Genomic DNA, 21,735 nt, shown 5'->3' with positions numbered 1-21,735 from the left:
TCATGGACAGATACCTTGCGAATCATAAATGTAAACACTCTCAAAATGGCCAAGTATAAAGCCAGTTTCCTGGCACTCTGTCTCCGGGGTTTTCTATTTGCATTCTCCAGCCTAGGCTGTCGTGGGCGCTGGTCCTGGCGTTTGCCCTATCCCACCGGGAATTCTTTTTTTTTTTTTTTTTTTTTTAAGATTTTTTTTTTTTTTTTTAATTTATGTGACAGAGAGACAGCCAGCGAGAGAGGGAACACAGCAGGGGAGTGGGAGAGGAAGAAGCAGGCTCCCAGCAGAGGAGCCCGATGTGGGACTCGATCCCGGAAAGCTGGGATCACGCCCTGAGCCGAAGGCAGACGCTTAACGACTGCGCTACCCAGGCGCCCCCCCACCGGGAATTCTTGTCACCTCTGTCCTCTGTTGTATCTTCTGTTTCCTGGATCCCTGGTCATCTTGCTGCTGGTGCTTCCTTTTTAAGACTTACTTATTTATTTTAGAGAGAACGAGCACAAGTGGGGACGGGCAGAGAGAGAGAGAATCTCAGACTGCTGAGCCTGACATGGGGCTTGATCTCACAACTGTGAGATCATGACGTGAGCCAAAACCAAGATCAGAAGCTTAACACTGCCACTCAGGCACCCTTTGCTTCTTGATTTATGCCTTTGTTTTGACAGAACATGTTCCTTTTTTTTTTTTTTTTTTTTTTTTTTTTTTTTTAAGATTTATTTGAGAGAGAGAGAGAGAGCACATGCAAGTGGCGGGGGCAGAGGGAGAGAGAGAGAATCTCAAGCAGACTCCATGCCCAGAGCAGAGCCTGCTGTGGGACTTGATCTCACAACCCGGAGATCATAACCTGAGCCAAAATCAGGAGTTAGACGCTCAACCGACTGAGCCATCCATTGCCCCTTGACAAAACATATTCTTACTAGCATTCTGGGCAAAGGCTGCATGGAAAGTAAATTTTTGGAGAACTTGAATATGACAAATGTCATTTGAAGACATGATTGATAGCTTGGCTAACAGAATTCTAGGTTGGAAAATCTTCAGAAGTTTTCCTTCAGAATTGTGAAGACATTGCTTAATTATCATGTTGAGTTTGAAGAGTTGCCATTTGGGTTCTTGCTTTTTTTGTTTATTTTCTCTGAAAGCGTTTAGGATCTTCGCTTTATCCCTCATGTGCCCCCCTCCCTTTAAAAATTCATCGATCGTGTGCTTGATGTAAGGGTCTTCTTTTGTATCTTGTATGTGGTAAGTTCTTTCATCTGGAAATTCATAACTCCCAGTTCTGAGAAATTTATTTCTCCTAACTGTTGTCTCTTCCTCTCTTTCTGGAATATCTATTAGGTGGTTATTGAACATCCTGGACTAACCTTCATAATTCCACATTCCACCTTCCCCCTTCTGTCTTTTGTTCTAATTTTGGGTTGATTTCTTCAACTTTATCTTTCAACCCTCATTGATATTTTTCCCCCCTAAAAGTTTCTAAGGTTACTTTTTATAACGTCCTGCTGTTCTTCTATGGATGCAGTGTTTAGTCTGAAAAAATTAATTGTTGTCAAGTTTTTTCTGTTGCTTGGCATTGTCTCTTTTGTTCTGAGTGCCTCTGTCATAGTCCATTTGTTTTTGGACTCCCTATTTGATTTTATTTATTTATTTTTTTAAACAAATACTGTCTTTATTTTTTTTTTAAGATTTTATTTATTTATTTGACAGAGAGAGAGAGACAGCCAGAGAGAGAGGGAACACAAGCAGGGGGAGTGGGAGAGGAAGAAGCAGGCTCCCAGCGGAGCAGGGAGCCCGATGCAGGGCTTGATCCCAGGACCCTGGGATCACACCCTGAGCTGAAGGCAGATGCTTAACGACGGAGCCACCCAGGCACTCCTGGACTCTTTATTTTATAATAAAGGCCTTCTTTAAAGGTCTGGTGCTCCATGGCTGTTTTGCTGGTACTTAAGTAATTGATGCTGATTCTCTGGTTTCCTGTTTTGAACATGTGAAGATGGCCTCCATTGTTTAGGGAGCGATGCTATGGGGAGGGAGGTCTCTGTTCTGGAGGATTGGATCTCACTCATACTGCTTCTTGTGCTGTCTTTCATCTCAGCCTTCTGTTTTATGTTCTCCCTTCATGCATTTTTCTGTAGATTGCTGGTTCCTTTAATGCCTGGGCCTTTCAGAGGTTCTGGCAGCATACTGAGTTCCTCCCTAAATCCTAGTGGTTTAGACTTCAGCTTTTACTGGTCTGTCAAATCGGTTTCTACTGTTTGCCTGTTTTCCATCTTACAGAATGTTATTCACATTTCATCTGCAATTTCTTTTTCTATTCCCTATGTCCTATTGGGTGGTAAATGACTGTGTTTAGTCCACCAAATTTAACTGGAAACCCATGCAGAGAGAGAGAGAGCAGGGGGCAGGGGCAGAGGGAGAAAGAATCCTAAGCAGACTCCACGCTGAGCACAGAGCCCAACATGGGGCTCCATTCCATGACCCTGAGATCATGACCTGAGCTGAAACCAAGAGTCCAATGCTTAACTGACTGTGCCACCCAGGCACCCCAACTTTTTTCTATTAATATGACATTAAAGCCCAAGCATACACATTTCCCCATTTCTTTGCATATCCCATGCTATAAAGGGCTTATATACACTGTTTTGTAACTTGTTAATTAATTAATTAATTAAGATTTTTATTTGTCAGAGAAGAGAGTGCACAAGCAGGGATGCCTGGGTGACTCAGTCATTAAGCGTCTGCCTTCGGCTCAGGGCGTGATCCGGCGTTCTGGGATCAAACTCCACATCAGGCTCCTCCGCTGGGAGCCGGCTTCTTGCTCTCCCACTCCCCCTGATTGTGTTCCCTCTCTCGCTGGCTGTCTCTCTCTGTCCAATAAATAAAAATCTTTAAAAAAAACGAGAGAGTGAGCGCACAAGCAGGGGGAGAGGCAGGCAGAGGGAGAAGCAGGCTACCTGCCGAGCAAGGAGCCCGATGCAGGACTTGATCCCAGGACCCTAGGACCATGACCTGAGCTGAAGGCAGACGCTTAATCCACTGAGCCACCCAGGCATCCCGTTGCTTTTTAAAAAACACCTTTATATAATGGGTTTCTTTACTTTTTAACTATATAGTTAAAAATCTTTAACTTTTGTGTATCCATAACTTATCTCTGACCTATTAAGGATCAGTTAGGTCATTTCAACTTTTAGCTTCTATAAGAATGCTGCTCTGACCATTCTTTTACATTTGTAGGATTTTTGTAGGATGTTTTTGACATTGAATTCTTGGATCAGTGGGTATTTGTATTCTGAATTTTAACGGATACTATAATCGCCCTTAAAAGAAAAATAAAATGTCCATGCCAGTTTATATCCAGACAACATAAAACATGGTAGTTAGTAAATATCATGGATTCTGAAGCCTGACTGTCTGGGTTTGAATCCTGCCTCTTTCTCTCATTTGCTGGATGATCTTGGCAAATTCCTTAATCTCTTTAGTTTCCTATTCTATAAAATTGGGATAATAACACCTCCTTTGTAGAGTAGGTGCGAGGATTCATTAAGGTAAAGCGCTTATACAGTGCCTGATACAATGCAGAGTAATTCTCTGTTAGCTGTCATTTATTGTTTGTGTTTACTGGGATATGACCGAAAAATAAACATTCTATATTTTCTTCGACAGTTCTTTCTGCGGAGTTTAATGGAAATATCATAGGAAACCTTTAGAAATCTTTTAAAATTACATTTTGTATTAAATGTAAATTACAGGTAGACAATTATTTGCCTGTTGTATTCACTTTACACTGTTGGAAAAGTCTGTAATATTTGTTGATTTGGTCGTGTTGTTTCTGTTGCATAGCACTCCCACCAAAGGCATAGAGAACAAAGCTTTTGATCGTAATACAGAATCTCTCTTTGAAGAACTGTCTTCAGCCGGCTCAGGACTAATTGGAGATGTGGATGAAGGAGCAGATTTACTAGGTATGATAGCTTATCTGAAGAAGTATCATACTGTTTTAAAAATAGATTTTTAAAATGACTTAATTGATCATTCTTTAACATGTCCCTAACTCATCAGTAGCATAACAGGTAATTAATAGGAGTGTATTCTTTGAGATCATGAAAGTTTTAAATGAAAGCTTCTTTGTGTATGGATATCCCTAAAATTGAATTGCACTTTAATTTGTATTTTGAAATTCATACAGCACATTTTATTGAACACGTGCTATATTCCAAGAGCAGTATTGCACATAAGGAGCACAGTGATATATATGGGGGGGGGGTGTGCATCCAGGTGTGTGGACGTGTAGATGTGTAGACTGATAGGTAGTTAGTTCCTAGCTTAGACAGATTCCTTTAAATTCTGTTGACCTTAATTTAATAAGAAAATATAATACTTTTTTTTTTTTTCTGAGATTCACAGAATATTCTGTTTCAGCTCTATGGGAACTGTAGCTTTTAGAGTTTGTGTTGAAGAACACCCGGTTTGAAAAGAATACTGCATCTTCCATTATTTATCTGGTGACCTTTGCCAAATAGCTTAACCTCTCCTGGCCTTAGTTTCTTTGTGTATAAAATGAAGGAGCCGGATTCTAGTTCAGGGGTTGAGCAAACTGTGGCTCATAGGTCCAAATCCAGCTCATCTCCTATGTGTATGAATAAAGCTTTATTGGAACACAGCCACTCTCGTTTGTCCACTTATTGTCTGTAGTTGCTTTTGCACACAACAGCAAAGTTAAGTAGTCTGTAACAGATCGTATGGCTTACAGAGACTTAAAATATTTACTGTCTGACCCTTTACAGAAAGAATGTATAGACTCCTGCTCTAGGAGATCTCTGAAGTCTCTCTGAACAATAATGACATGATTCTGACTTAGGTCAGTTAGGTTTGGCGTACCTTTCTTATAACTTAAGATCTAAAAGGATTGAAAGTCTTACAGTATTAAAAACCCATGCCTTTGGAATAGATACTGGTCTTAAAGAAATTTACGTAATTAGTGTAATTATTATACAGACTACAGTGTTCTCAAAAGGTGCTGTTCGTCAATTTTTGTGAATATGGAGTGGGATTGCTTGCATTAATTTGTATTAAATTTATTGATTACCATTATGTCCTCAAAAGTGTGAAGTATTTTTTGCAGGAAACATAGGTTCTGCCTAAATGGAGTTCACAGTCTTATCTAGTAAGATAGATTGAAAGTTTATTATAAATAAAACTTTCTGAGTTAGACATAGACTCCCACCATTAAAGTGTAAGTCAAGTATTGGAAGCAATTGAATGAGTTTGCATTTCTCAAGGAGGGCTAAAGATTAATCCTTAAGGAACACCCCATTTTTAAATTTACACATTAACTTTAGTTAACATTCAATTAATGAATGAAAAGATCCTTTTATGAAACTGAGTCACTGGCAAAATTGAAGGGTAGATGCAAAAAATGTTAGAAGAATTTTTAAGTGTTTAAATTTATATTCAAATTTATATACAGTAAAAATCACTCTTTATGATGAATTTTTTGACCTTTGACAAAAGCATGGAGTTGTATAATCACTACCAGAATCAATATACACCCCCCCCCAAAATCCCTTCATGCTGCTCCTTTGTATTTAACTAGAATGAAGTACTTTTTAATGCAGTTTGTATACTCTGCTCCTTCATAATCCACTATTGAATAATATAATTTTTGAGGTTGGTGGTCCCAAACTTTCCTTTTTGTAAAGAGTTAAGAAGACACAGAGTACTTAGAAATAATTGTGGTCTTTTAAAATCCTGTGTTTTCTGAAAGCTTCCATTCTTTAAGTCAGAAAATTAAGCATAATGAATAGGTTAAAAGCAAAATCCTGATACTCTGGTTTTCTTTCTACTTTGAAAATAAGAAATAAACTGTAAACTAGTGTCTTTTCCCTTTTGCAAATATTGATATATTTATCTCTAGAATGTTCCAGATTAGAAGTTTTTACTGTATTACCTTAAGTGTAGTGACTTAGGCCTGCATAAATACCTTTTGGTCAAAGATGGTAAATGAAATTTCCAAGGCACTTATTTGTTCCCTGGCTTCTCTTCTATACAGTTTCATGATCGTAATTGAGGTGTAATACTAAATGGAAGATAGTGAAACTAACAAAATTGTTTTCCAAAGTCCTTTAATTGACCTTGGGTTGATAAATAAGTACATAGTCCATTTCTGTAACTCATTTTCTTAATTACAATATTACTGTAAAACTCTTCTCTTGTTCGAGGATATAAATTTTTGCAATCATTATGCATATTCTCCACACTTAGATTATTTTTTTCTGATTTTAATAATTTTAAAGAGGTAAACTCCTCCCCACCCTACCCCCCATTTGCCCGTGTCTGTTGACTTTATTTTCATTGATTCTTTTTTCCATTTACTTTAGTCATGTACTCCCTACAACCACACTCTGGAACTTGGAAATCATACATCCTACTCTTGGGATTTTCTTTCTCTTGGTTATCTGTCTATATTTTCAGCTTCACTATCTTTACTTCTTCTATCATCATTTAAACATGTTCAGATCTTTTCCATTTAAAAATGAAAGTACTGCTATCCTCTGCCCCTCTATCTATAGTACCTTCGTAACTTATCACTCCCTTTCCTTCCATTTCTGGTCACACCTTTATGTAGCAATATGGAAGAGGTATGTTATGTGTCTGACACTATTCTAGATGCTTGTGATACATGAGTGAACAAAGCAGACTTGTTGAAAAAGCGTAGCTGCTTTTAACTGGCAGGATTTCCCCTTTCCCACCTGTATCTCATCCCCTTGTAGTCTGGGCATTCTTCCCCGCGCTCTACCTGGCATGAAACAACTTCTTGTTTGCTCTATCCTGTGGTTCCTTCTACGTTCTTTCACAGGACTTCTCAGATAACATTTGTCTTTAACACGATCTTTGCTGGATTTCTGTGATAAACAGACTTTCCTGCCTCTGATTATTTTTTTTCAGTCTTTGCAGGTTCCTCTTCCTCTGCCGGTCTTTCAGGACAGCAGTGTCCCAGGCCTGCTTTTTTGTTTGGGAAGTCTTATTTGCTCTTGTTTCTTGGCTTTCATGGAAAATTGCTACACAGTTTTTATCTCCTTCCAGCACCTTTTTCTAGAGCCCCAGGCTGTTACTTTAAAACAGCCCAAGAGACACCTCTAAGATGATTTGTAGGGCTTTACACTCGATGTGCCTAAAGCTCAGTTTATTATGATCACTGTCCTGTTCAGAGCTTTCTTAGTGCAGCGTGTACTGTCTCAGTGAATGCCTCACCATCCACCCACTCAGTTCTCCATTCAGAATCTCTCCCTCTTCCCTCAGAACCAATCACCAAGGCTTGTGTACTCCTTTTCTTTAAAAAACAAACAAACAAACAACTGCATATCTAACTCTTTATATCTCCTTGCCTCTGCTTAAATGGCATATCCTCCTGTTGGAGTTCTGCCTTGGTTAAAGCTTAGTTGTCCCTGAAGTGTATTCTCGTGGCACTCATTTTCTTTATTATGCTGCTCTTTATACTTTACTGTAATTTTGTGTGTACGCATCTCTCTGGGTAGGCTCTAAGCTCAATGTGGCCGAGAGAACTTTGTCCCTTGCTCACTACTGAGTCTTCAGCACCATAGCACAGCGATTAAGTGAATGGATTGCTAAATAGTTGTAATGGTTTTATTTCACCTCTAATTCTGTGATTCTTCACCTTTTAGGATTAGAACTCCTTTAGGGGAGAATTTGTAAGAAAGCAGTGTACTTTTGGAAAAATGCATGTGCAGGTAGACAAAGTCGTGCATACTTTCTCAACGGATTAACAGACAATTTGGAGGCCCAACTATGGACCTAGCTTTAGGGTTGATGCTGAAATCCAAATGAGACTTCTGTGATTTTAAAATCTGCCAGGCAGTTTTTTGCTTGTTTTAATAGGTAAAGTTCCCAAATATGTTAGACCTAAGTTTATGTTTGGTTGAAACCTTGACTAGAAATGGGGCCACCTCCAAGTTATGTTTTTTTAATAGTTATGAGTTAGTTTTTATCAATACATTTCAAAATGAAAAGTTTGGACAATCCTATTGACCATATATTAAATTTGTACACGAGATTTTGAGGGAACTCTTCACTGAGAATGTGTAAACTTTAGAAACCACATTATCAGATATGATTCCCATAGAGTACATATTTCACAATTTTTTCTTATTTATAATATTTACACTTTATTGTATTTAATCGTTTCTCTACATCTTTTAAATTTTATTGTCTCCTCTTATTGAAATAATTGAGCATAGATCTTGCTTTCTGAAAACAATCTAATTATGATTCTCATTCATTTTTCTCTTGGGCTGCTTACCCAGGGGAATATTCTGGTGTGTATGCTTTTAAATTCTTTAATATAATTGCTTTTTAAGCAAGGTGCTCCTGGCTGCTGTTCTCATGTAATGCTTTCTCATCATTGTTTTCTGCTCAACTATTTTTTTTTTTTGCCTTCCATATATTTTCAGCTTTTATGCTTCTCTCCCTACATGCTTGAGAGTTTATAGCAAACATAGTCATTACATAAGCTTTTTTCAACCAATCTAAACCTATTTCTTTTCACTGTATTGCTTTATTGAAAGTAAACATTAGTCCAGAGGAAATATTTCAGCATATCTTGCCAAAATTCATTTTGGAATTGGAATTTAGTTTGTCTTTATTTTCACCTTTTGGAGAATACATAGATGATTAAATAAGCTACTGTGTGTGATATTTAATTCTTCATGGTAGAAGTAACCTGATCTTTGAGAATATTTGAGATAATTATAATACAGACAAAATATGAGTCTGTATGTGAGCATTGAATTTTTAGCATTCCTAGGTTGGTTTTGTTTTAAATTATCTTTAAGTCATTTGAAATACTACCTTTTAAAAAAATCAAGGGGCATGTTAAGTCCTTTCCCTTATACAGTTTTCTTAGGATTTGCTTCCTGTATAGCTGGGTTATATGAATATTACTTCTTCCATTGTATGTAGTTTTCCAACATTAGCTTAGGATAAGTGAATGGCGGGTCTTTTGCTTTGCTTTGTTTTGCCTTTTTGTTTTTGTAACTTTTTGAGATAATTCCCTAGTGTGTTGTTTTATTTCTTCAGTTTCTTGTAAGTAGCAAATTAAATAACTTTCTTCTCCTTAAAGATCATTGCATTGGATCTTACACTGAATGCTCTATCTGCCTTACAGTCCTCATTAAATTATTAAACAGGATTCTGTAAAGTAATAACTGAACATTATCATTTCAGAGGTGGCACTTTGAAAGAACTTTTATATTATTGATGTGGGATTTTCAATCTAACTATTCATTGTGCAAAAGAATTGGTAAAGCATTTTTTTTTTTTAGGTATAACATACCAGAGATCATCCTTATGAATGGAGGAAATCATCTTAATTTCTGTCTTTTGCACATCATTATGCATTAAATCATAACACTGTGTGATTCCAGGTGTATTTCATATCATGCATAAAACTTTACAGATTAATAATCTATTTTCATGTTGTTTCTTACGTAAAACATTTCTTGTTCTTTGTTTTTGCTTTACATGGAATGCATGGGCTTTAAGACCATAATTTCTTTGGTAAGGTTTCATCTGCATTGGGGTTCCGTCTTTCTTTGGCCTTATTTCTGCCTTTCTTTCTTAGTAAGACCTAATTTTTAGGCAAAAGCCTACAATACCAGCAGTGATTTGGAAATGATTTCTGATCTGTATTAATGCTTACTCTTTTTTTTCTCTAAATATTTTACTGTTACTTTTTAGAATATTTGGCAGAAAAGTCTTGATCGTTTTGAAATAATTATCTATGAGAAACAACATAATAGGCTAATAGTTACAAAGAATTGGCTAACAAAATGTTTAGCTTTGTTTTGTGATGGATAATTCTTTATAATTTTATAACCTATACAAGTAGATATATCAAATGAAATTATAGACAAAATAAGGTTACTAAAGGACAGATAAAATTTATAAATTAAAATTTGAGTCTCTAGTTGATTAAATACAAGTTTATACAATTTTTGATAAATTTTTTGAAAGGTTTTATATATTTATTTTTTTTTGGTAGGAATGGGTCGTGAAGTTGAGAATCTTATATTAGAAAATACACAACTGTTGGAAACCAAGTAAGTACATACAAAATTTTTTAAAAGAATTTATTTATTTATTTGACAGAAAGAGAGAGAGAGAGCACAGGCAGGGGCAAGGGGCAGAGCAGAGGGAGAAACAGGCTCCCCACTGAGCAGGACCCTGGGATCATGACCTGAGCCAAAGACAGACGACGCTTAACCCACTGAGCCACTTAGGCGCCCCAGTATATACAGAATTTTAATAAGGAACACAAGATACTGCATTTTCTCCTCTGAGTCAGCGACCCTTGTTCAGTTTAACGCAGCATGTGACTACAGTCTAGCTACCCTGTCTTGTTCCCCTTCTCTGTGTTTGGGTGTGCGCGCAACACACACAAGGAAATGGGCAATATGACCTGATTTCCCTGAGAGATAGGTTTTGTTGCTCTGTTTTTTGCAAAAATAGATTTTCATCGCTTTTCCACCCTGCAAGTATTCATGCCTTCCTAACCTTCTTGGATATGTCATGTGCTTTTTTTTGCTCCCTCCCCTAAGATGCCTGTTTTATTATCTTTTCTTCTGGGGTTTCTTTATTTCTACATAAATGTTTTGATCTATACCCAGCCCAGCTCCCCTCCTTAGTTGTCGGTTTTCAGGTATAATTTGTGGGGCCTTAGACCTCAAACATATTGGAGTCAAGTTTTGTGGGGCAGGTCCTGAGTCCTGTGGAAAAGCAGCCCAGCCCCCTTTGTTAATTTGTTGTGTCAGAGCAACTTTGGAACATCTGGGTATATCCAAACTAGAATGCAGTTATGAGGCACTATGCCCACCTGTACCCAAAAGAACTTGATCTTGTTTTTTTTTTTTTTTTCCAAGAACATTATATCAAAAAACAATGATGTACTATACCTTGGCTAATTGAATTTAAATTAAATTAAAAAAAAATTCCCCCCTCAGGTTCCCCCCCCCAAGTTTAGACCTTTTTTGTCATCAATTATTAAAGGTAAATTCAAAGATAAATTTACTTTGTTGATTAGGTAATATTTTTTTCAGAGTTTAAGAACAGTACCCTTATGGATCCTATTTTGTAAAAGTTTAATCTTAGTTAATTGTGGTAATTTTTATTAGTTGGTGGTCTGCTTTGCTTTGCCTGTTTATTCTTTGGTAAGCGGGAAGAGTAAAAACTTGGATGGTTGTGTGTTTTTTTATCTTTATCTACAAACAACACCAGGTAGAAAGTTTAAAATATTCAGTTATTCAGTTGTGACTGTATGGTTACTTTCGTCTGTAAGAGAATAAGCTGAAAGACAGGGAGAGTATTCATTTGTAACGATATACGGGAAATCCGTGTTTCTTAGACATGCTTTGAATGTAGTGAAGAATGACTTGATAGCGAAGGTGGATGAGCTGACCTGCGAGAAGGACGTGCTGCAGGGGGAGCTGGAGGCGGTAAAGCAAGCCAAGCTGAAGCTGGAGGAGAAGAACAAGGAGCTGGAGGAGGAGCTTAGGAAGTAAGTTTTCTCTGTGGTGTTCTGAACCCGGCTGTCTTTGCCAGTGGGCCACCAAGGGTCACGGGTGTCCCCCCGAGGCCAGCCGTCGTCGCCGTCTCCAGTGGGCGAGGAGCACACGCTGCCGGGATCGGGAGGGGCCCCGAGTGCCTGGCGGTGGCTGTGCTGTAAGCGCGCCCCTCCGCTTGCCCAGCCTTGTCACTGTCACTTTTTGTGGCTGTCACCATGTGAAAAAAGTTAGTAGAACCATTCTAAAATTTGCTAATAAGGAAATTAGGAACATTCTTTTCCTTCACCCAGCTTTCTTTAATACTTGTTCTTTTCTGAGAACAGTGCTGCGCTAATGTTCCCTACGTGAAGGCAGCTAAATACTCTGGAAAGAGAAGAATAATCATTTAGTGTTGATTCAAATTTTTGACCTACTCTTTCATTCCTTGAGAAGACGAACGCAGCTCGAATAACATGTTCTTTTTTCCCCCACCAGAGCTCGCGCAGAAGCCGAAGATGCACGGCAAAAAGCAAAAGATGATGATGATGTAGGTTTATGATTTCACGTTTTTTTCTTACCACATTTGGTTTTTAAGAAAATCTTGCTAATTGAGCTTTGGATATAGCATTATAAAAAGTCAGAAGATCTCTTTGTGGCCGTGAGTAGGATAGCTCATGCTCCACATTTTACCCAGAGGCTGAGCTTTCTCGCTAAATGTGGTGTCCTCTTTTTTTTTTTTTTCCTGTGACCCTGTGCTGTGACCTTATTTGCATGTTCAAGCTTCAGGACCAGCTGAAACATTTTGGGTTTTATTACTGTTTGTTTTGTCTCAGATTTTGACTTAGAAATATGAAAGCTTAAGTATAAAAGTTGTTTAATAGTATTAAACATAAAAACCATGAATTCTAGAACTTTAGTAGTAGGCAGTCAGCTTATATTGTTTTCAATGTATGGAAATACAAAAGACTAAAATGAGTTTTTGCCAATATAATTATCATCGTATTAACTCTGTTGGTAGCTAGATTATCATTCCTGTAACAGGTGTTTGCTGGTCAAGCATCAGACTTGAGATATGTGGGTGCCGTGTACAAAATGATTATTTAATGCCCCTGTAATCTTGCTCTTTTTTTAATGTGTAATACTTGGTAAATACCAAAAATATATGTAACATATGTAAGTTAGAAACATAACAAATTAACGTAATGAACCCACCACCTAACCTAAGAACTAGAACATTATCAAACATTGAAGCTACCCTATGCCCCTCCCCTCCGGAGAGACCACTATCCTATATTTATCATTTTCTTCCCTTTCAAAAAAATGATTTTATCGGGGCATCTGCTTGGCTCAGTTGGTAGAACATGTCACTCTTGATCTTGGAGTTGTGGTGAGTTCAAGCCCCATGTTGGGTGTAGAGCTCACTTAAAGTTTTTTTAAAAAATAATTTTATCATATCACACATATATGCATCCCTACAAAATATGGTTTAATTTTCATTGTTTTTTATTTCATACTTAGAGATTTACTTCTATCTAGCATCATGTTTGAGATTCACCTACGTTGTAGTGTAGTGCTGGGAAGTTATTCATGTTCACTGCTTATAATATCCCATTGTACGACTGTATTACAGTTTATGTATTTGTTTTCCTATTAATGGATATTTAGGTTATTTTCAGCTTTTTACTACCACAAACAATGCTGTTGTTAGGAACATTATGGCGCAAGTCTCCTGGTTCTTCCAGGGCTTATACCTAGGAGTGTCGTTGCTGTGCTGCAGACTCAGAGTCCTTGAATCCTCCGTTGTATGACTTTGTTTAAAAGAGAGGCGAAGTTCGCACCTGGAGGGAGGACAAAGGAGGAGGTCCCCGAGGGCGAAATTCAGCCTCTTTCTTACTGTCCCACCCTTCAGCAAAACAGAAGCCCTGCAGTTAAACCAGTCTTCCTCCCCAGAAGAGCATTTAGGAATTACCGTAGAAAGAAGTTGATTTGAGCATGCTTCTTTGGGTCTTACTGCACTCATATCCTTTACTCTCCCTAAGAATTCTAGTTAATACACTTGTCTCCAGCTTGTTGTATTTCTGTTGGCGTTTTAATGACTCTTAGAATTGGGTGCCTTGGTCCCTAGCCAATATATGTAGGTGATGGGTAGTTTGAGATAAGTGAACCCCTTTCGGAACTAACTTGTAACAAATTTCTGAATAATTAGCATTTGTTATAGAACATCAAGTTAAAATAATGTTGTTAGAGGAACATTTCCAGGCAAGCATGTTAAATCTATATAGATTAACTTTGTTAATCTTTCTTGGTTTTAGTTCAGAATCTATACCGTTCGTTGTATTTCCTTTATAGTATGTTCAAATATCTGTATTTCTATTCAGAAATTAAATTGTTTACCTCTTTTCAGTCATAAGCAATTACTAAAATCTCTTTATTGATTTTATTTTTATATAAGGTTATTTTTCTTTAAATGATCCAGTAGATTACAAATTAAGAAATGTTCCAAAGCTTTAAGATTTTGCTTAAGTTTAACATAACACCAAAAACAGATACAGGCTCTCAGAGTGATCTGCAGTTTTCTTTTTGTTATAGAGTGATATTCCCACAGCTCAGAGGAAGCGGTTTACTAGAGTAGAAATGGCCCGTGTTCTAATGGAGAGAAACCAATATAAAGAGAGATTGATGGAGCTTCAGGAAGCTGTTCGATGGACAGAGATGATTCGGTTCGTATGAGAAGTGCCTCTTGCTGCTCTTCCAGTATTGTTTCCTAGGTTTGAATATTCCTTCACTTAGAACTGGAGTCCAGCCTTGGGGATCCAAACCTCTTACACTGTTTACTAGGAGATATTTTCTAAAGTAACACTAGGAATTAGGGACAGAATGTGATCAAAATGAGTGCCTTTTGGGTAAAGTGCCCTTAGAGAATGTTCCCATGACCTCTAAAAGGTAATTGTTATTACTTAGGAATGATGGTCATTTTTCAAAATATAGAAATTGACACTACTTTTACAGTAATGTCAGGGAAAGATACAAATTTCACGTGCCACCCAGAAAACTAAGTCATTTTTACTCCATGTCTTTCTGTAAAATACTCTTGTCCAATTTCCCCCCTCCTTTCTGGCTATTCATGCAAAATGTACCTTCCATTGACATCTTTGTTGATCTGATCTTAGCTCTCACCTAATGCTGCCACCTAACGGCCATATTTTCAGTAACAGTGTTCCTTTAATTTAGGAAGAGCTCATGAAAAGTTTGTAAACTAGTTGCCCCCTAATTTGCCCATATTTTTGAGTTTGGATTCCTGTGTCAGATTTACCAATAACAGTACATATACACTGACACATTGCTGTAAAGTTTATGAACATATTTTTTAACCTCCAACTTTTACTTCTTTGTGATTACATTATTTATTCAATAGTTTATATGTCCTTTACCAGTGTCATACTAGAACAGAAGACTTTTGTATAGCACATTTATAATTTGCTAAACTTGTAATTGCTGCTAGGAAGGAAGGAGATCAGTATTCTAATTGTCATTAATTTGTCAAAGAAACTAATATACTAAGAAGTTTGTCCTTAACTCAAACATTTAATGGATATTACATAAATAATAAATATTTAAAAAATTAAGGTAGGGGTGCCTGGGTGGCTCAGACTCGTGACTTCGGCTTGGGTCATGATTGCGAGGTCATGAGATTGGGCTGTGTCGTCAGGCTCTGCTCAGCCCGGAGTCAGCTGGAGATCCTTTCTCTCCCCATCACCCCCACCCCCTCAAATAAATAACTAAATCTTTTTTAAAAATTGAGGTATAAGAGAGGGTCACTTTTTCTTTCTTTTCTTTTTTCTTTTTTAAGATTTATTTTTTTTTTTTTAAGATTTTCTTTATTTATTCGACAGAGATAGAGACAGCCAGCGAGAGAGGGAACACAAGCAGGGGGAGTGGGAGAGGAAGAAGCAGGCTCATAGCAGAAGAGCCTGATGTGGGGCTCGATCCCAGAACTCCAGGATCACGCCCTGAGCCGAAGGCAGACGCTTAACCGCTGTGCCACCCAGGCGCCCCTAAGATTTATTTTAGAGAGAGAACACAAATGGGAGGGACAGAGAGAGAGGGAGAGAGAATCTCAGGCAGACTCCACATCCAGCATGGAGCCCAACGTGGGGCTCGATCCCACGACACTGAGATCACGACTTGAGCCATAACCAAGGGTCAGATGCCCAACAGACTATGCTACCCAGACTCCTTTGACAGGCTCCACTTTTCATTGATGATTTTAATTTTAGCAGCCACATCGTAGTCCAAGGTGAAAAGAAGTGGTGTCTCATTTTTAACTTTTCCGTTGAATTAAAAGACGTTTTCAATTTGGTCCTTTAAAAAAGAATGTGAAAAGTGAGCTCTGATAGAGCAGAATCCTTACCACCTTACTAAATTAGTTTGGAGTGCCTTATTTTCTGAAATTTTCTTGAACTACTTATCAATCCAGTTTATCCCCTTCTCTGATCATCTTGTCAGTAATGGGAAAGTATTAGTCCTCTGAAAAATGACCCATCAGAACAGTAAGTCTATCTTGTGAGAGCTGGAGCATGAGCACGATAGAGACCTTTATGTAAAGATAAGGATTCACGAGACATTATTTGGACAAAAGGGAGAATTGGAGGATATCTCTTCAATAAATTTTTTTTTTACATACTTGCATTCAGGCATGTTGGCTCTCCGTTCAGCACAGATAACAACCTTGTCTCTGTCAGTGGCGTGCACTCTTCGATGGAGGGATGATGTTTTATTTATCTTAGTTGTATTAGCCTTTACAGGCTGACTGACACATGATAGGTCAAAGCAACTATTTACTGAATTTAATTGTTGATTCTCTTTTGTGTATCCTGTGAACTTCTTGGGTCCCCTGTTCATCAGAAAGCTAAAATACCTCTGATAAAACATTTTTTCTTTCTTTGTTTTTCTTTTTAAATATAGTGCATCAAGAGAAAATCCAGCCATGCAGGAAAAAAAAAGGTCAAGCATTTGGCAGTTGTAAGTATCTAAAAACACATAAAGACATCAGAGAGCACTTTGAGACAAGATTACAGTCAAAATTTATTTCCAAGAATGATTTCGTGTCTCCTTTCTTTTTAAAATTTGGAGTATGTGGCTAAATTGAACTTTTTCTTTTTGATATGTAGCGTGCCAGCTCGGTAAGGCTATTCTTGAGGACAAACATATGCTGTCGTAAGCTGCATCCTGTTGGTTATGCACTCGCTGGAATCTCCTGCTAGATTAAATAAAAATTATGGGGAATTATTCATAGAGTTGATAATTACCTGGATCCTCAGTAAATAAGTTATATGGATTCGCTGGTTGTGTGATTGTAAGGAACTTTACAAAGTAAAGCTTAGAAATTTAGTGTCTTGTAGGTTTGAGTAGTGTGTGTATTTGTGTGTTTCAGATTTGAATTATGTTCATGCCGGAAGAACTGTGCATTTACTACACTTAAAACTTACCCTTTTTGGTGAATCTGCTATGAAATAGAAATGTTAATTCTTTTAAGTGAATGTGAAGGTAGATATATAAATTGAGCTTAATAAGAAAATGTATAAGATGTATGTTAAAATGATGATATGTGGTCCAGTACTTTCTTACTACTTTTAGAACTGGCAAACTAAGCTTCTGTTCAAACCATGCAGCTATAACCTTGCTGTTTAACAACTACTTACCAAGCAAAAGCTAGGACCCATCTTATTTCTTCATTACAGGAAGTTCCCTGTACTTAAGAGTTTCTTCCTTTCATTATGTGAATTGCTAATTAAAGTGCGAGGGTCTGCAATTCTAAGCAATAGTGTCTCTTTCCTGAATGTCTGAGTTTGGCTATGAGTTATTGCTAAAGCTGCAGTCTAGGACTACAAAAAATCTTTCTGCCAGTTTCTAACTCATTGCCTTGTAAAAGCACTCCAGAATTTATGGAAAGTTATGGATTGTTTTTCGTAGTGCATGTAATAACACTCGCGCATGTGTGCTCTCTCCCTTGCACTCTCTCGCTCTCACTTTTTTTCTTTTTAGTTTCAGCCGACTTTTCAGCTCCTCAAGTAATACTACTAAGAAGCCTGAGCCACCTGTTAATTTGAAATACAATGCACCCACCTCTCATGTTACTCCTTCCGTCAAGAAAAGAAGCAGCACCTTGTCTCAGCTCCCTGGGGATAAGTCCAAAGCCTTTGATTTCCTTAGCGAAGAGTAAGTATTTTGCAGACTAGTGGTTATGCTCTAAATAAGTTAATAGTTCAGAGTATTCTTGCCCCTTATCAGATCAGCTGTAAGGTTCACATAAATCTATAAAGAAGCCATTTCTGTAACGTGGCTGCCTACCTTTAAGTAGATTACTTGTAGTCAATACCATTTATGAAAATTGCATTTCACAGGTTTCATAAACAGAAGGAGTTGTTTTAAAATGTCTTTGTTGCTGGTCAACAACGCTGATAAATATAAGTAAAATGTTAAAGGCCTATATAAGCCTTTATCCTAAGTGAACATTTCCTTTAGTGTCAGAAGAAGTTGATTTTCCCTCCTGACTCTGCTGCTCATTAACTACATGAAATTGGACAGGCTAACCTCTTAGCCCATTTCTCTGCCTGTAAATTGAGTATGATAACCTGTCTCAGAGGCACTAGGGTGAAATTACCTAGGGTTTGTAAAGTGTCTGACACACAGATTTGTTAACTATGACATACTCAGCAAGCCAGTTTGCATTTTTGTCTTCTGAAACAAAGCAGTGGGGTACAGAAATTAACCTTTATTATCTTTGTAAGAAGATATTGACTTATTGATCTTTAGTGCCTTCTGGCACATTCCCTGGCATGAGAAAATTCTCAGTAAATATTTGTTGAATGACGAAAAAAGGGAGGAACTAAAAATATTTAAGAATTTTTCCCTTTCATATGGCCAAAATATGAAACCTGGTGGAAATTTGATGGCTGATGATTCAACATAATAAAATAAGCTGCTTGCTAATCTGTTGAAGTTTGAACACTGTACCCACTGTACAACTTTAAAAGGCCATCTTTAGGATAACACTTCTTAGAAAGGCAGAACTCTGAAGTCAACTGAAATTGCATAATTTTTTTGTTGTCATTTTTGCTGTCTTAGTGGGAAAGGGGAGATACACTGTTGTTATAGTCCCTTAATTAAAAAGGGAGATTTTTTTTTGCCTTTTAGAACTGAAGCTAGTTTAGCTTCACGCAGAGAGCAGAAGAGAGAACAGTATCGGCAGGTAAAGGCACACGTTCAGAAGGAAGATGGTAGAGTGCAGGCTTTTGGCTGGAGTCTGCCTCAAAAGTACAAACAGGTAAGATGTGAACATGGTAAGAGCATCTAGTGGGAAGTGCTGGGGGAGAGGAGTATGCCTGGGCATGAAGAGTTGAAATACCTGTCTCAAACCTGCTCATTTCAAGTTCATGGACTTGGCACACACTTAGAGAAGGGTTGAGGGTAGTGGTTCTCAGGCTATTTTCTAGAGCCCCAGAGCTCAAAAGAAATGCCTGAGTCTGGGAGGAGGCCGAGGGGTCAACAGGAAGTTTACCAAGTGCACGGACTTGAGGTAAACTGTTGGTTTGTTTTTTGTTTTTTTGTTTTGAGGTATAATTGACATACAACATTATATTAGTTTCAGGTACACAACATAATGATTTGGTATTTTTATATGTTGTGAAATGACTACCACAATAAGTGTAGTTAACATTATCACCAAACATGGTTACAGATTTTTTTCTTATAGTGAGAACTTTAAAGATTTACTCACTTCGCAACTTTAAAGGTGCAATACAGTATTATTAATTAGAGTTGCCAGGCTGTACATTACATCCCCATGACTTATTTTATAACTGAAAGTTTGTACCTTTTGACCTCCTTTACGAACCACTTCACCTATTTCTCACCCCTGCCTCTAGCAGCCACCAGTTTATTCTCTGTGTTTATGGACTTTGTATGTTTGTTTAAGATCTCACATATAAGTGAGATTGTACGGTATTTGTTTTTCTCTGTCTCAGTTTACTTCACTTAGCATAACGCCCTCAAGTTCCATCCATGTTGTCACAGATGGAAAGCTCCTGTTCTTTTTTATGGTTGAGTAATACTCTGTTGTATTTATATACCACATTTCCCTTACTCGTTCATTTATTGATGGACACTTTCCATGTTTTGGCTAGTGTAAGTAATACTACAGTGAACATAGAGGTGCATATATCTTTTCAATTTAATGTTTTTGTTTTCTCCAGATAAATACCCAGAAGTGAAATTGCTGGATCGTATGGTAGTTCTATTTTTAATTTTTTTTTTTTAAAGTCATCTCTATGCCCAAAGTAGGGCTTGAACTCCTGGCCCCAAGATCAAGAATCGCATGCTGTACCGACTAAATGGGCCAGGCACCCCTATTTTGATTTTTTAGGAGTCTCCATACTGTTTTCCATAGTGGCTGTACCAATTTATATTCCCACTATCGGTACATGAGGGTTTCCTTTTCTCCACATCCTTGCCTCTTGTCTTTCTGATAATAGCAATTCAGACAGGTGTGAGATGGTATCTCGTTGTGGTTTTGATTTGCATTTCCCTGATGATTAGTGATGTTGATTATCTTTTCATGTACCTGTTGGCTGTCTGTATCATCTTTGGAAAAATGTTCATTCAGATCTTCTGCCCATTTTTTAATCTGTTTTTGCTAGTGAGTTGCATGTGTATCCTACTCTATTTTAATATTTGAAGTTTCGTTTTGTTTTAATCTCCTTTTCTAGATTTATGTATGTCAGAGAGAGGAATAGAGGGAGAACATGTGCAGGGCAAGCAGGGGAGAGGGATAGAGGGAGAGGGAGACAAGCAGACTCCCCACTTAGGGGACCAGGACCATGAGATCATGACCTGAGCTGAAATCCAGAGTCGGCCTGTTAACTGAGCCACCCAGGTGCCCAAAAAACCAACCTCTGTTTTTTAGAATATTTAAGAAACCGTTGTCATGTAACCCTTCAAACTCTTGACTTAAACCTCAGTTCAGGTTTACAGGAACTTTACTTAAGTAGTCTGCTTCCATATTCCCTATCCCTAAAAGACTCACATACACACACACACACACACACACACACACACACACACTAACATGTACGTGAAGTGTATCTCTTTTGAGCTCCCATAGTATCTTTTTTATTTTTTCTAACTGCCACTTGACTTTCTGCTTATTTTTCAAATAAGAATAAAAGAATTAGCTTGGACGTGATTTCAAAGAGGAAGTATGTACCAGCAGTGTTTGCCCATGGCTCATTGGTTCTGTGAGTTCGCTTTTGATGAGGCTTACCAGTGTGTCTTTTTCTCTCCCCTCCCTAATTATTAGGTAACCAATGGCCAAGGGGAAAATAAGATGAAGAATCTACCTGTGCCCGTCTATCTCAGACCTCTAGATGAAAAAGATACATCAATGAAGGTAAATTAATTTTGAAGTTAAAGGAAATATTTCTTAAACTCTGGGTGGATATTCTTTCTAAACCAGAAAGGTTTAAATTCTGCTCCTGTGGGTGAGGTTATTTGTTTATTTTGTAATTTTAAACTGGGATACTTTGAATATTAAAGACCTGTATTCATGGGTTACCTGTCTGACTTAGTACAATGTGCAACTCTTAATCTCAGGGTCCTGAGTTCGAGCTCCACATTGGTGATAAAGTTTACTTGAAAGAAAGGAACAAACAAAAAGACCTATATTCATGATCATTAGATTTTTAAAGAAATGTGAAAAGTTCTAAACATTTTTAGAGAGAAAATGACTTAATGTCCCCCCCCCCCTTTTTTTAACCTAAAAAGCTGTGGTGTGCTGTTGGAGTTAATTTATCAGGTGGGAAGACCAGAGATGGTGGTTCTGTTGTTGGAGCAAGTGTATTTTACAAGGACGTGGCTGGTTTGGATACGGAGGGCAGTAAACAGCGAAGTGCGTCGCAGAGTAGCTTAGACAAGTTAGACCAGGAACTTAAGGTAAGTGTGTGCGCTAATGTTTGGCCTCCTGGTTTTAGCTTTACATCGGGCCAACTGCTAATTGGGATTATTATGCCCTTGCTTACTCCTCACGCTCTCTCTTTTTTACATCCATTTTACTGAGGTATATTTTACGTATGATAAGGTATATATACTTGAAATGGGTACAGTTCAAAGAGTTTTGACAAATGTA

At 37.7% G+C, this 21,735-nt stretch overlaps 1 protein-coding gene across 4 annotated transcripts in view; it reads left to right on the top strand.

The window, feature by feature from the left end:
* Window positions 1-21,735, top strand: part of SPAG9 (sperm associated antigen 9) — a 135,411-nt gene that overhangs the window by 87,443 nt on the left and 26,233 nt on the right. For all 4 annotated transcript variants that reach the window (XM_040640845.1, XM_040640843.1, XM_040640844.1 and 1 more), the window contains exons 8-17: window positions 3,838-3,959; window positions 10,055-10,112; window positions 11,414-11,566; window positions 12,048-12,099; window positions 14,142-14,272; window positions 16,518-16,574; window positions 17,598-17,771; window positions 18,750-18,879; window positions 20,911-21,000; window positions 21,375-21,542. In XM_040640845.1, the coding sequence (XP_040496779.1) occupies window positions 3,838-3,959; window positions 10,055-10,112; window positions 11,414-11,566; window positions 12,048-12,099; window positions 14,142-14,272; window positions 16,518-16,574; window positions 17,598-17,771; window positions 18,750-18,879; window positions 20,911-21,000; window positions 21,375-21,542 (1,135 nt within the window). The remainder of the gene's footprint in view (window positions 1-3,837; window positions 3,960-10,054; window positions 10,113-11,413; window positions 11,567-12,047; window positions 12,100-14,141; window positions 14,273-16,517; window positions 16,575-17,597; window positions 17,772-18,749; window positions 18,880-20,910; window positions 21,001-21,374; window positions 21,543-21,735) is intronic.

Source organism: Ursus maritimus, unplaced genomic scaffold (assembly GCF_017311325.1).
Source record: "Ursus maritimus isolate PB19 unplaced genomic scaffold, ASM1731132v1 scaffold_24, whole genome shotgun sequence".
Taxonomy (NCBI): domain Eukaryota; kingdom Metazoa; phylum Chordata; class Mammalia; order Carnivora; family Ursidae; genus Ursus; species Ursus maritimus.
The sequence above is the reverse complement of the archived record's forward strand: the minus strand, read 5'-3'. Positions and strand labels throughout refer to the sequence as shown.